We start from the raw sequence: 14,496 nt of genomic DNA, 5'->3' as shown, positions 1-14,496 counted from the left end.
AGGGCTAGAGTGAAAAGCAGAGAGAGAGAGACAGAGAACTAGGAGCGGAGGTCAGAGGCAGTGTTAGGCCAGTTGGCAGGGTGTCTTCCAGTCCTGTAAAAACCTAGACTTTTCCTCTGAGTGACTTGTGGAGCCACTGGACAGTTCTGGGCAGAGCGACATGCTAAAATGGTTCCTCTGGCTGTCGTGTTGAGAAGTGACTGTGGCAGGCAGACAGAGGCGGATCCTTTAGGAGGCTTCTACAGTAATCCGGGTGAGAGAGGATCATGGCTAGATTTCCGGTGGCAACCCTGGAGGTGGGAGAAGTGGTCAAATTTTGGTCATGTCCAGAGGGTAAAACCATCCGGATTTCATGACACAGTAGAAGTGGGCCGAGGGGACAAAAAAATGACCCCAAGATTATAGGCTTGAGCAACTAGAGGGATGGAGTCCATCTACTGAGCTGGAGAGGAAGGCTGGGAGTTCAGTGTTGGATATGATAGGCGTGAGGTGTCTTGCACATAGATATCCACGTGGAGAAGTCAAGAAAGAAATTAGACACATAGGTCTGAGTTTCAAGGGGGAGGTCCAGGCTGGAGACAGAAAGGTGGGGGGCATCAGCATGCTCAAGGTATTTGAAGTCTGGGTGGCATCACCAGGGGACAGTGAGTACTAGAGAAGAGAAAGAAGAGAAGAGGGTGCAGGGCAGAACCCTGGGGCACGCCAACATTCAAAGTCAGGAAAAGGAGGAGGAGTGAGCAGAGAAGGAACAGACAGGGAGGTAGGAGGAAAATCAGGCTTCCTGGAAGCCAAATGAAGAAAACGTTGCAAAGAGTCCCTACTCTTTGCATCAAATGCTGCTGATAGATCAATGGCTCATATAGGATGACTTGGAACTAATCATTGGATTTAGTAATTTGGAGGTCATTGGTGACCTCGGCAAAAACACTTCAGTTGGGCAGAAGCCTGATGGGAGTGGCTTTTAGGCAGACTAGCAGAAGATACACCCTTGCACTCAAAGTGGGGTCCTGGGGCCAGCAGCCTCTGCAGCACCTGGAAGCTTGTCAGAAATGCAGGATCCCGAGTCCTATTGGATCAGAAGCTGCACTTTAACAAGCTGCCCAGGCAATTCCTATATGCATTAAAATTTAACAAGTCCTGCTATAGATCCCCCTTTTGTTGTAAAGAGAAGAACAATTGGGTAGCAGGTGAAAGGAGAGACAGGGACAAAAAAGTTTTTTGCGCTGTTGTCTGCTTGCGTCTAAAGATGAGCGAATATTATACATAATAGTATTTGTTGGCAGATGTTTGCCCAGCCAGCAGCGTGAAGATGGTTACCTGCTTGGCCATTCTTCCCTGCCACCCCCAGAGACAAAGGAAAGGGCCAAGGGCCATGTTCAAAATGCCTCTTTAACATCGTGGTCCAACTCTGTGGCCAAGTGGAGATCAAATTCCCCAGCCCAAGAGTTACATAAATCACTTCTCCTCTCCTCTGGCCCAGGGAAAAGCAGCGGAGAAAAAGCGCTGTGTCCCATCTAGCAGAAGCATCATTCTCTTTCATTCCAGGTCTGGAGGGTGGCCGAGCCTTCTTCAATGCAGTCAAAGAAGGAGACACCGTGATATTTGCGAGCGATGACGAGCAAGATCGCATCCTGTGGGTCCAGGCCATGTATCGGGCCACCGGGCAGTCGCACAAGCCTGTGCCCCCTACCCAAGTCCAGAAACTCAACGCCAAGGGAGGCAACGTGCCTCAGCTGGATGCCCCCATCTCTCAATTTTGTAAGTAAATATGTCATTTTTAAAAATAGATCTCTGCAAGTCCAGTACATCTTTTGAGATTGAATTAGAAAATCTAGTTGCTTTTAGATTAAGGAGTCATAAAGTAAGGTTAGCCGAAGACTTAGAGTGAATTCAGGGAGAGTTGGGACCAAAAATAAAGCTAGATAAAGGTAATTTTAAAGTGCAATACTTGACATTTCCCCCCTGCCCCAAGGGCAAAGCAAAAGAAAGTAGAACATCCCTAGAGATTTAAGGTAGATTTTTTTCTTATTGTTTTGGTGAGGTTAGAATTCACAGCCAAACATTCTTTGTTTGAGTCCTTCAAATATAGTGTATTGTTTACGTCTTTGTCTCATTTCTTCCTATTAAAAGTAATTTAAAAATAGGGCATGATCTGAAATAAATTTAAATCTGTAATTTAGAATCACTTAAAAATAAAAGATGACATTATCACATGCAGTGGAGAAAAAAAAAAATCCCATTCTGAACTATGTAATTAAAACACCTGTACCCAAAAGTGAAACTGTCTCCATAAACAGCCTCAGTTAACATTCCAGTTTCTTTTCCACTTACCTCTGCATCGATTTTACTCTCTTGCCCCTTTGCCATGTCTTTTTGCTACCTAGAATGTTTTATCCCCTAATACTTCCGATACGCAGGGTAGGTGAGAGCTAGCACATAGTTGGAAACGTTTATTTGGAAAAAAAAAAAAAAGAAAGAAAGAAAACATAAAACACCTAATGAAGTCATTCATTTTAATTTCAAATATCACCCATAAATCAGGGTTCTTAACCTTTTTTGTTCCACAGACCCCTTTGCCAGTCAGGTGAAAACCACAGACCCCTTACTAAGTCCACACTATACTGTGTATTATTTAATAAATATATCATAGCTGCACCAACACGTCCCCACAAGAATAATGTTTTTTTGAATTGCAATTCAAGCTTATTTACCACTTGTTAAGAACCCCTGCCCTAAATCGAGATGTTTGACTTACCCTGAATGCAAAGTCAGTTATAGATCCGTCAGGCACAAGCCATTTAGATAGAACATAGCTGGTATTTGTTTAATAAAAAAAAAACAAAAAACTATTCAATAGAACTCTTGGAAACAATGCATACTATTATAGCTCCCTGAAATGGAATTATCCCTATATCAGAAAAAAAGGTTATGATTATAATCACTATCCATATCAACCTCATAAAACATGTCTCTCTGGTGATATTTGGAAAATACTGGCCTTAATTTCCAAATAATCTCCATTTCTTCTAAAGTCATTTCACCTTACATTCAATGTCTCTGTTCAATCATCTGTCAAGATTAAGAAATTACTACATGGTTTGTGATTGACCCAACTTTTTCTTTATTAGAGCAGAAAAGAGGAAGGCCATTTGAGGGTAAAGTTAAATGGAGACCAGACACTGATTTAAAAAGAGTAGTGATCAAAGCTGCTGAAGAAGGAGTGCCTCTTCATAGAAATATAAGAGGCTCTTTATCTAGATAATCCCCTCTGGACAGAATTCATTTAACTATGAAATTAAAATTCTAGCCTTTAGACATCAGCAGGAAGATTTGACTGCGAACACAAAAGCTTGATGTATGTCATCACCCTCGTTGAAATTTTAGTAAATGGGGCATCCAAACCAAAATCCTAAGTGTTAGAATTTGGGGATGAGGGAAATGGTAAATAAGATCATCCCTAGAGAACATGTGAGGCCAGCTGAGTGATAAGGGTGATGGTAAGATAATGCATGCCTTTGGAGTTTATCAGTGCTCTCTTCTCTTTTGTCTCCCTTCTCTAGCATCTCCCTAAGTCACTCCCAGGAATTGGGGTTCTCCAGAGAGTGTGATACCCTCCCCTACCTACCAGGTTCTACAAGAACAAGACCCCATGTTCAGCCATGCAGGTTGTGTACAGCACCTGTTAGAAAAACAAAAATGTGACTGGTGCATATTGAGTCGTGCTGTGTGTGACCTGTACAGCTGAACACAGTGGCCCTGTTAGAAATGGTAATCCTTACCCAGAGCTTCAACCCAATAATGTTTAACCCAGTGTTAAAGTCCCATGGTTACTTTATTATTTCTGACACCACCACAACACTGCTCCAAACTCCATCTCTCGCTAGGTTAGGCACTTGCTAAAAACTGCAACCAGAGTTCCAGTAAGATGGGCTCCTGTTCTGTAATTTGGAAACCAACAGAGAAAAACAGTCGAGATTTAACCAACTCACCCTCCTCTACCTTAGTTTTTGCAGTTGAAGGATACAAAATCCATGAGATAGACCCCCCCAAAAAGGAGCCAGAAATTGTACATTCTGTGGTGTGACACAGTAGTTATTTTGCATAACAAACAAAAAGCGGCTGGAGGTTGCATATCATAAACTTCAGTGGAGTCTGACACAGAATGGTGGTTCTCACAGTTACTTCACATACTTAGGGTGACCAACTCATCCAGGTTTGCCCAGGACTTACCTGCTTTCAGCACTGAAAGTCCTGTGTCCCAAGAGAGCCCTCAGTCACGATGGTTGGTCACACATTACCACAGAGCAAGGTTATGGAAAAATGAAATATATCATAACATGGTTGTAAATAGAAAATTTTGGTCTTTCACTTATAGTTGGTTTCTAGTCTATATATTGATTGAAGTAAGTTACCCCCCAAAATAAAGCCAATCACAGATTCCCTGGCTAACAAAAGGAAAAAATAATCAAGTATTGCATTTTAAAAAGGTCTCCTTGACTTTCAAAAGGTAAGGGACATTGTTCAGAAACACTAGCACATCTCGTTAAATCCTGTTTTTGATTATTTGTTCTATGCATTTGCCATTCCTGCTAGTGAATAATTTTAGGAACTTTTCAATGACAACTTTGTTATTGCTTTATTAGTATTTACATAGCAAAGGGAAGCTGCATAGAAATGGGAGAGGGTTTGGGGGATAGAGGAAAATAAACACTCCAGTCTTGTCATGTCGCTGTCTCCTCAAGGAAAACTTGAGAATGGAGCATTTTGCAGTTTGGGAAACTTGGGAGTAATTGCAAGTTTATTTGGGTCTTTCTAAATTCAGTTTAATAAACTTCTTGGTACAGTTTTTATTTTTTGCAATATCAAAAGCTCAATTTCACAATGAAAAGACACGTCTAAGAAAGAATGGAGTGGAGTATTTATATGAAATTTCAAAAACCGAAAAAAATAGATCCTGCTATTCATTAGTTTGTGTGTGACTCTACAAAGACTTTGGGAGGGTTCCACCAACCTTTTAAAACTTTTTTTGTACTTTTGGATTTTCTTTTTTGCGTGTGTGGTTATTGTTTTGATTTTTTTCTTTTCTATTAGAATCTTGTACAATTGTCATTACCTAGCTATGCAACTTTTTAAAACAAATACTTGCAATTTTCCAATTTTTAATGCCAACCTTATTAACTTGAAAAAGATGTCCAAATCTGTAGTTGAGTGTTGCCACAATTTATTATCCAAGTGGCCTCTCATTGAGACACCATATCCCTGTCCATTCTATGTTAGTGGACCAGTAAAAATCAGAACCTTGGTTCTAATTTGAAGTGGGACAGGTGGGGAGAGGGGAAGTTTCTAACCTTCGACATTTGGTTAATGATTATCTGAGTTACCAGTTGCAATGACTCTCATTTTTAATGTCTGTTTCTCAACTAATAACTGTTAATCACATCCTAGATCCCCAAAGTTGGGTGTTTTTCAGAATTGTTCTACTTTTACTACCACCTGAACAGTCTTCAACAATTAGAGGGAGTTTTGGTTACTGTTGGTTTGGGGGGGTTTGGTTTTTGTTTTTGTTTTGTTTTGTTTTAAGTTCTCTTGTTCAATCTTTGCTCGAACCCAAGAACTTTAGCTGCTAGGTTAGAACTCCTGTCTGCTTTCCTGAGCCTTGTTGCTAGTCTTTATGTTATTCTGGTTTGTTCCTTCTTACCCTGCTAACTTCTAGCTGGACTGAAGGGTAAGTGCTCCCCTATAGCTAGCACAGCTCAGATAATCAGACTAGATTATCTGACACCTGCAATGTGCTTCCTCCCTCTCCTCTTCAAAACTTCATGTCTAGACTATGTAGTAAAACTTATCATGTTATTTTCTTGACCTTAGGTTTGAAATGTAAGCTTCCATACTGAAACTAGGATGCATGTGATGTGTGCATAATTGCCTCCTCTCCTTGGCTTTCATATTGGCATCAAATAATCCTCTGAGTAAAGCCAACCATTAACATCTTCTAATTTTTTGCATTCCAAGATTATTAATTAACATCACAACGAAATGGCAAGTAATGCCTTTGTTTCATGGAATTCACAGCTACCTAACTGCTTAATGCCTGAAAACAGATCATTTGCACTCTGAAAATGTCTTGTTGTTATTTTTCCTTCCCTGGGTCCAAAGATTAGTGTGGTCAGCAGGCCAATGGTATGGTAACCACGGATACCTTAACAAATAGAAAGCTGGACTAGGAAACCCAGAGAGGTTAGCTGGGCAAGACTTCGCGAAACTGCAAAATTCATTGAATCAATAAAGTCGATGCATTATTTGAACACTGTCAAATTCATTCTACCTGACAAGAGGCTGTGCTCTAAAGTAAGACCCAATAGAGGTTTAATTTTTGAAGGAGAGTTATAATGTACCAGGCTACCACACACAAAAACAGGAAAGGAAGGACATGGTTGAGTCCACATAGCTTATTCACAAAAAAAGCTTCAAATTCCCAATCTCACAATGCCAAAGAGAGTTTTTCAACCTCTGGGCTCAAATATCTCACTGCTACTCCCCTGAAAACAATGACAACAATAACTTTTTTGACCTCATTTATAGTTGTATTAATTTTCTTAAAACACACCTTCACGAGAAAAAAAAAAGAGGCATTCAAACTTTAGAAAAATCTTTCTCTTCTCTATTAGAGTTACTAATAAAAGAGAGTATGCAATTTATTTATATAGAAATACGTGTACCAAAAATGTGGTAAGGGAAGATTTGACATAAGAAGGAGCTAGAAAAATTGGTCAGGAGAGCAGGCAAATATGTATTTGAAATTTCTGGATGCTAACTTAGAAGAAGTAGGTCATATCATCTTTCTGGCCATTTAATAATAGTCCTTTCTTTTAATTCTTTTTGTCTCTTTCTTTAATTTGCTTTCTTTCTACCTTCCTTATTTCTTTTACTTTGCATAAATGTTCCCCTGGCTAGCAGACAGACTTTTTCACCACTTCAAGCAGATACCCGATTTACCTTTACTTCTTTTTGAATGTCTGATGAGGCATTTTAAAAATTTACTATAGAAAGTGAACTTAGTCGGTATTTAGAATTTTCCTATACATTTTTTAAAAAGAACAAAAGAAAGGATGGTTGAATAGATAATTGAATGAATTCTGTTCTGGGTGAATTTACATGTATTTGCACAACAAGGCATTGCTCTCCTAGAAGATTTCAAAAAGTCATTTGCCTCAATTCCTTTCTATATTTTTATCTCATGGGCTCTTTGCTATATCTTCTTGTATTGTCAACTTGCAGTTGCTACATTGCAGCAATGTGATTTCAAATAATTAATTCAATATTAACTTAACTTGCATAACCCAAAACCACACTGTAAATCACTTTCCTTTTCATTGTAAAAGAAAATGATTTTTTAAAAGAATAGGGCCCCCACAATCAGGTCCAAAATTTTTCAAACACTCTGATTTCATCTAAATAGGCCATGTTAAATGAAGGTGCATTTTTCTGTAAACTATTTCAGACACATTTAACATATTACTCTCGAAGCAGTTATGTATTTCATGTAATATAGTGATTGACAATAAATGCATTATTAACTACTGTCAAGTATAGAAAATATATTGTTGCTCCTGTTGTAGGGAATATAAAAATGTCAAGTACTCTGTAAATTTACTGAAAATGGAATAACTACAACAGGGAAATTTACAAATCATTTATTTATTTGTTTTCAGAGCATTGACAAAGTCTATTACAATTTTTAGCTCAAAGCAACTGTCTTACAAAGAATTGTTAAAATTAACATTGAAATAAACACTGTGTTTCTCCCCTGTGGGCATATTGCAGTAGTGATTTTAAATTCAAGATTTCTACAAAATGCCATGTGGCCTTTGATAGCTTTGGAAGAAGCCATCCTCTCTTGGCCATGCCTGTTAACTTGGTTTAATTGAAGAGACCATGAAAGAATTAAGTTGTTTCTCAATTATATGGTCTGCTGTGCACCTCGTGGAAGCAGGTATGGGAGGACCAGTCTGTCTTTTCTTTGCTATGTAGAGCTCAGGCAGGGCACAACATCCTCTGCTCACTTGACCATGCCAAGAAAAACTCTTTTAGAAAAATTTCATAAACAGTCAGCTGCCATCAATCATTGTCATTTCTTTGGTTCATGTCTTCTGATGAGGTTGACTACTGTCATTGTTTGTTAGTGTCCAAACCATACATTGACTCTTACACCATCAAGCAAATATGACAAGCCTACATTTTTCATATAAGAAAAATACAAAGTCACCTTTTAATTTGCAGTTTGGGCTCACAGGTGACGTTGGAGCTATATTAGATATTCTCTGGCCTCTAGCATCCATCAGGAATGGCAAAAGCCATAACTGCACTCAAAACTTCAGGGATAAAGCGTCTTCCTCCAGCTTATAATAAAAGGAATTCTTAGAAAGAGGAGCTTCTTCCAGAGAATTTATTAACAATACAATTGTAAGTATATTCAACAGCAGAGACCCTTTTTCCTTAGCCCATAAAAATTCCAAAATTTTGTGTTACAAATAAAAAGAAAGATTTGACCTTTTGTCTTCATTCCCTTAGCTGTTAGAAGAAAAGGAAAATCTCAATAAAATAAAATTTTGAGAGCTATATCATTACCCCCAGAAAATTATGTTTTTATAGACATTATTACAAAGCTATCTAAAAATTATTACGTCTGAAGACAGGTCACATAAATACACAAGCTGTTGAAACAAGAGATTATGAAAAATATTATGTATCTTTCCAGTTGTGAGAGAGGGAAATAGGGAAAGAATATCAATCGTGAAGTGAATCTAAATAACATGATCAGTTACACATAAACAGCATAAATGGTAGGGATGGCCAGTTAGGGACTACATCACTGAAATTTTAATGAAGTAGATTCAATGAGAATATAAGAGCCATATAAGGGTATCATTTCAGGAACAAGTGTTTTCCCAACACTCCTTAAATGCCAATAAAAATCGTCTCTAAATAAACGAGGAGTAAAGGATTTGATTAGTTTCCATTTGAAAGTTTGCCTGCCCTGCACAAGTCTATCAACCTGCTTCTGTTTAATAGATAGTGCTTTAAGTTCCATAACGTAGTTGAGGAACCAATATCAGCTTTATTCACCTAAGTTTTGTTTGAAGTCAGTCTCTTGTGCCATGCTACAAAGAATATGAAAATCCCTGAGCAGTTAAAACCTAGAAGTGAAACCGATGGCATTGTTTGGAAGTGTGTTGAATTATGCCCTGGCTGCACAAACTACCTCAGCTTATACAGAGCCTATGAAATCACATGGCTCATTTTCAGAACATTTGAAACTTAGCACTTAGGACCAGCTCAGCCAGGTCTCTAAAAGGAAGAGTTTGAATTCAGTTCTTAAATTGCGGTTAATTCTGGATTAAAAAAAAAAAAAAAACATATGTTAATGAAAAAGAATATTGGTATGCTCCTTCCAAAACATCCAAACATCACTGGAGTTTTAAATAGCCACTTTACCCAACTAATTCTGTTTTGCTCAACCTAATGTTCCAAATCATTTTCATTCTCTTGATACATGCCAAATACGAACGAAGAAAATATTCCCAAAGTACCCTGCATTCAGGAAATGACTCTCATATTATTCTGTGGGCTGTTCCCCCTTGCCCCCCCCCCCCAAATATTGGCATTGGAATTTTCTTTTTCTTTAATCAACAAATTCCCATTGTTTGTGCAGGGGAAAATGGAGCTACTGGGAGCCTTTATTTTTTAATGTTCAGCACTGTAGAAGAACAGACTGGGACAGTGCAAGAATGACTATATGGTGTTGCTTGGGAAGCACCCACAAGTTCTTTGAAACAGAATTTGGAACAGCTGGACCACTGCAGTGTTTTATTTTAAAAGAGACAGCATATGTAATGCATATGGCCCTAGACATGTATGGAGACACAGGCAGACAACCTGAATAGTTTCCAAAGACACCTGCAACCTAGAATTCTGTTTCCTCCTATAAGAATTTTTTCCCCCTAAGAGCACATGTTCCCACTTTTAGATTTGCAAGATACCATCTGAATCCCCATGTGTGTGACTCTTTAATAAAGCCAATGAGAAGCTTCCTGGGGTGGAGGTGTCAGAGTAAGTCTGTTAATAAACACTTCTAAGGACCTGGCCCCTCTGGGAGGTGGCAGGGGAAATAACAGATCAGAAACTTGCCCTCAAGGAACATATTATCTATCAAGGGATTCAAGTATATGTGCATGTCCTGGCAACAAAGAAGTTGGAACATAACCCAACAAAAGCACGAAGTTAAGGCAGAGGAATTGATTGTTCAGAGGCAGAGGAGAAGCTTCAAGTGGAGTGACTGGGAAGGACTCCCAGCTTCCTAGAAATGGTATGGTTTTAGAAGCAAGGAAGGGACGGTACATCAACTGTAAGTGCAGACACCCTGCCCTGGTGGGAGCATAAGACAGATTGGCTTCGGAATGCTAAGCCTGCCCTTTTACTCTTAGCTAACATTTATTGACACTTACTATGTGTCAGGCACCCCAAGTACTTTTAGGTACTTCTCATCAGCTCCCATCGCTCCCCTCGACAACCCTCTGATGGTAGACTAGAACGCTATTCTCAATTTACAAATGAGGGAAAGGAGGCTCGGGAACATTAAGCAACCTGCTTCACATCTTATACCTATTAATGGCAGAGTTGGCCTCAAATCCAGTCTTGGTGATCACCCCAAGCCCACCCACTTAACCAACTGTTATCCTAGTTCCCATCAAATAAACTGTTCCCATTGAATTTAGTGTATCAACATCCCATAAAATCAAGAAAAAGAAAACAGTTGTTGAGTGAATTTATTTCATTTGATGAAATAAATTCATTATTTCAACAAATACGTATTGAGTATCTACCATGTGCCAGACACTGTTCTAGGTGCTGGAAATATAGCACAGAGCAAAAAATACCAAAATGCCAGCTCAGATGGAGCTTAAAAATCAGATCCTTTTCCCTGCCTTCCTTTTCTGAATATAACAAGCACAATGAAATTTTCGAAGATTACATGGATGCTAGCCACCTTCTTAAGCCCTTTTGAGTTACTGGAACCATTAAGATAATGAGCCTAATTCTGAGTAATTGCTAATTTTATGCAAGCAAAAACCCGGGGGCTGCCTGTTTTACTTGCTGGAAATTCCCACACATATACAGAGTGGACAACAGATCCTAAAGATCATTAAATTACAGTCCATGACAGTAAAAAAAGGGAACTGAGAGTTCAGTTCATTTTCCGCACAAGGAAACTGAGGCTCCGAGACAGAAGCAGCTTAGTAAGCATCCATCCTACAGCTAATGAGAAAGGGAGACCAAATCAGAATCTGGACTTCCAGAACCAGTGCCAGTTTCTTTCTACATGTGGACTGATGTCACTGGTTTAAGCAGGGAAGAAAGAAAGAAGGGGAAAGGAATTTTTCTTTTGACAAGATTACTCTCTGAATAGGAAGATTGTCTGATTTTAATCATTTCTTTCTGTAAGCCTTCTTTAAGATGTAAAAAAAAAAATTGTTCTTTAGACTTACTCTAACTCAAGAATTAACACTGGGAATCCCTATTAATTGAGCCGTTGTGATTGATTAATTGGGGGAGGGGTTAACATCAGGGAAATGGGTCTGTATCCAGGTCCCCAGTTAAGAACCAAATTGCCTTTGCAGATCCATTTCCTCGGTGGTCAGCGAGGCCAAGTAGTTTGTCCACAAAGTTTTCAAGAAGATTCCACAAATTAACAGAGTAGGAGACTTGATATGCGCCATTTTTTAAACAACTACAAAAGAGCCCTCTTCTCTCTGAGCTAAATGACCAGTTGTATCATCATAATTGAAGAGCAATAAAATAGCTGAGCCAAACTGGAAAGAAAAAAAAAAGGCCCGGGCCGATTTGTCAGCTGGCAGGCTCTTCCAAGAAATCTGAGAGCAAGAGGCTGACGCTAGCCAAAACGCCTGATCTTTCTGTTAAAATCAAGCGAACAGGGATGGGTGAGGCTTTCTGTGAGGCTGAAACAGGATAAGCAGTTAGCGTGTACCCCACATTTAACCTTTCCTGACTTAATATGACTGTGACCTGACAGGATGAAGGTTAAGAGGGCAGAATCCATGAGAAGGGATGGAGAGGGGCCACTGGATTTCGTGGGAATCCTTCTGCCAGAGGCGACCCATAGTGGGGCAAGTTTAAGAAGACACACACCACACAGGCCGCTGGCTTTCCCCCTACACCAGCCGCCTGCTCACCGCTCTTACTAGCCGCCCTGAGTTAAAGGGAAAATGTAGTTAGCAGGCCGAACAACTAAACACAAAGAATCCTCCGAATGGAAGCCCTGAACCTCAAACTAAAGAGCAACTTTGCTGAGGACAAATCCGAGGCAGTTAACATTGCTGAGGACAAATCCGAGGCAGTTAACACAGCAAAGAACATTCTTTCAGATTCTCTAATAAAATTCCTGCACATGCAATATCCCTTCCAGAACCTTGTGTTTTCTCATCCTAATGGAGCGTTTTGGCTGTTAAAATACACATTCTTCAACTTGCCTTCTGGAAACAATTGCTTCTGTGCATCTTGGGCATAAACAACAAATCTTGTTCAAACACTGACCACTTGCTGCTTCTATGAAAAATGACAGATTTCTAAAATCTAGCAATAAGAGGGCATAAATCTGACATGCAGCCATGCATTTAGGTTTGAATGATATGCAGAATCAATACTAATGTGAGGAGAAATCGTCTTAACGTCACGCTGCTACCATAACCCCATCTTTCAGCCATATCCCAAGCATGGGAGGAAAAAAAAACTGCATGGGATAGAGGCCACATATGAAAATACTATCCAAACAACCTCTCAAGTCAGGAATCAATTTTCCCTGTGTTCCGACAGCATCTCTGGTTCCTGGCAGGTCCCTGTATTTCAGTAGAATGTTGCAGGCAAAGGATAATAAAATCTCGCTCCATTTGATGTAAGATTCCTTTTCTTCATAGTTTGCATTTCAGGAGATTAGTAAAGATGATCCCTTTAATTTATAGAGCCTTCACTCCTAACCTCTTTGGAATGTGCTTGGCCGCAATTTTTTGTTATTTTGCCGGTTGAGTATCATTATATTTTAGTTACACGTGTTGAGATTAATTAGTTAGCCCTTAGGAGGTTTTGCCTACAGCCTTCACCCTGTAAGGAAAAGTGTGAATACATTGAGACTATTAATTCACAATAAATGGCAGATCATAGCCCTTGCCGAGCAAATTTCTGTTTGTCTATTTTATAAGCTGTGCTGACTGAGTAAGCACCCTCTAAGGAAATGTCCTTGACTATCACAAATTAAATTAACATTTAGCTTATTCTCCAGGTTTCAGTAAGAATTTTTGTTGTTATTTTTTTTTTAATTTCGGAGGGTGGGGACTCAAACCTTCTGTGAAACCAAATTGGCAATGGGGATTTGGGCAGAGTGGATAAAAATATTGCCACTGCTGAAAATCAGCAAAACACTTCTTCCAGACAATCCCAATAATTGTAGAGAAAAATTGCTCTAGACATGACCACTGGAATGGCAGAATCTATTAAAAAAAACATAAAAAGCTAAATAGGCTTTTATAAGCAAAGATCCGATCTGCTTTCAGTGTTTGGTGAAATGCAGGCGAAGTTACGGTCTTGTGCTTAGTTTTTAAAGAACAACATAAATGCACTGGAATTGCGATCATTTGATAAACATGTTGATGCCAATATATTTTTGCCTAAATGCAATAAACTCACCAGTAAGTGATGCAAGTTGACAATGGGAGGTAAAAAGAATATCTTGGGGATGTTGGTGGGAGGCAACGGGGAAACAGCTAGCGTTCATAATGACTAGTGAATTCCTGTGTATTTGAAATGTCAAAGAAAATGTGATGTGTTTCTCTAAATTGTGTCTCTCTCCACATGTATAAATGAACAGACGCAGATAGAGCTCAAAAACATGGCATGGATGAATTTATCTCTTCCAACCCCTGTAACTTTGACCACGCTTCCCTCTTTGAGATGGTGCAACGCCTTACTTTGGATCACAGACTTAATGATTCCTATTCTTGCCTGGCAAGTATATTCTTTGGTCTACAGCAATTTAAACATGAGAACTTTTTAAAAAATAAAATATTTCTCCACCTTCATGTCATAAGCTCTTTGAGAATCCTTTTACCATTATAAATGTGTTCTTGATTTCCTGGGCTGAGATAGTTTTACTTACCAAAGAAACAAGACGGAGCGAGAGGGAGTTATCGATGGAGACGGATCCAATTCCCCAGCCTCCCTATCTTAGCTTCCCCCTTTTCAGCTGCTACATGAGAAAGATTCCCAAGAGGGTAACTGAGTTTGGCACCTGCTTGTGAAGAACTTGTAAAAACTGCCTTGGTGGCTTAGAGTTTCAGAACCCCTCCCTCCCAACCCCAGAAGATAAGGCCCTGTACTCCCACCTCTTAATGGACGTGTCCTTTTTATGTATTTTTTAGAGAGTAA

General features: G+C 39.3%; 1 protein-coding gene across 9 annotated transcripts in view; it reads left to right on the top strand.

The window, feature by feature from the left end:
- The window catches only part of CADPS (calcium dependent secretion activator), a 488,130-nt gene that overhangs the window by 335,581 nt on the left and 138,053 nt on the right, over window positions 1-14,496 (top strand). For all 9 annotated transcript variants that reach the window (XM_058288916.2, XM_058288912.2, XM_058288909.2 and 6 more), the window contains exons 11-12: window positions 1,546-1,758; window positions 13,940-14,076. In XM_058288916.2, coding sequence (XP_058144899.1) covers window positions 1,546-1,758; window positions 13,940-14,076 — 350 coding nt within the window. The remainder of the gene's footprint in view (window positions 1-1,545; window positions 1,759-13,939; window positions 14,077-14,496) is intronic.

The sequence above is a fragment of the Dasypus novemcinctus genome, chromosome 26, assembly GCF_030445035.2.
Source record: "Dasypus novemcinctus isolate mDasNov1 chromosome 26, mDasNov1.1.hap2, whole genome shotgun sequence".
Lineage (NCBI taxonomy): Eukaryota > Metazoa > Chordata > Mammalia > Cingulata > Dasypodidae > Dasypus > Dasypus novemcinctus.
The sequence above is the reverse complement of the archived record's forward strand: the minus strand, read 5'-3'. Positions and strand labels throughout refer to the sequence as shown.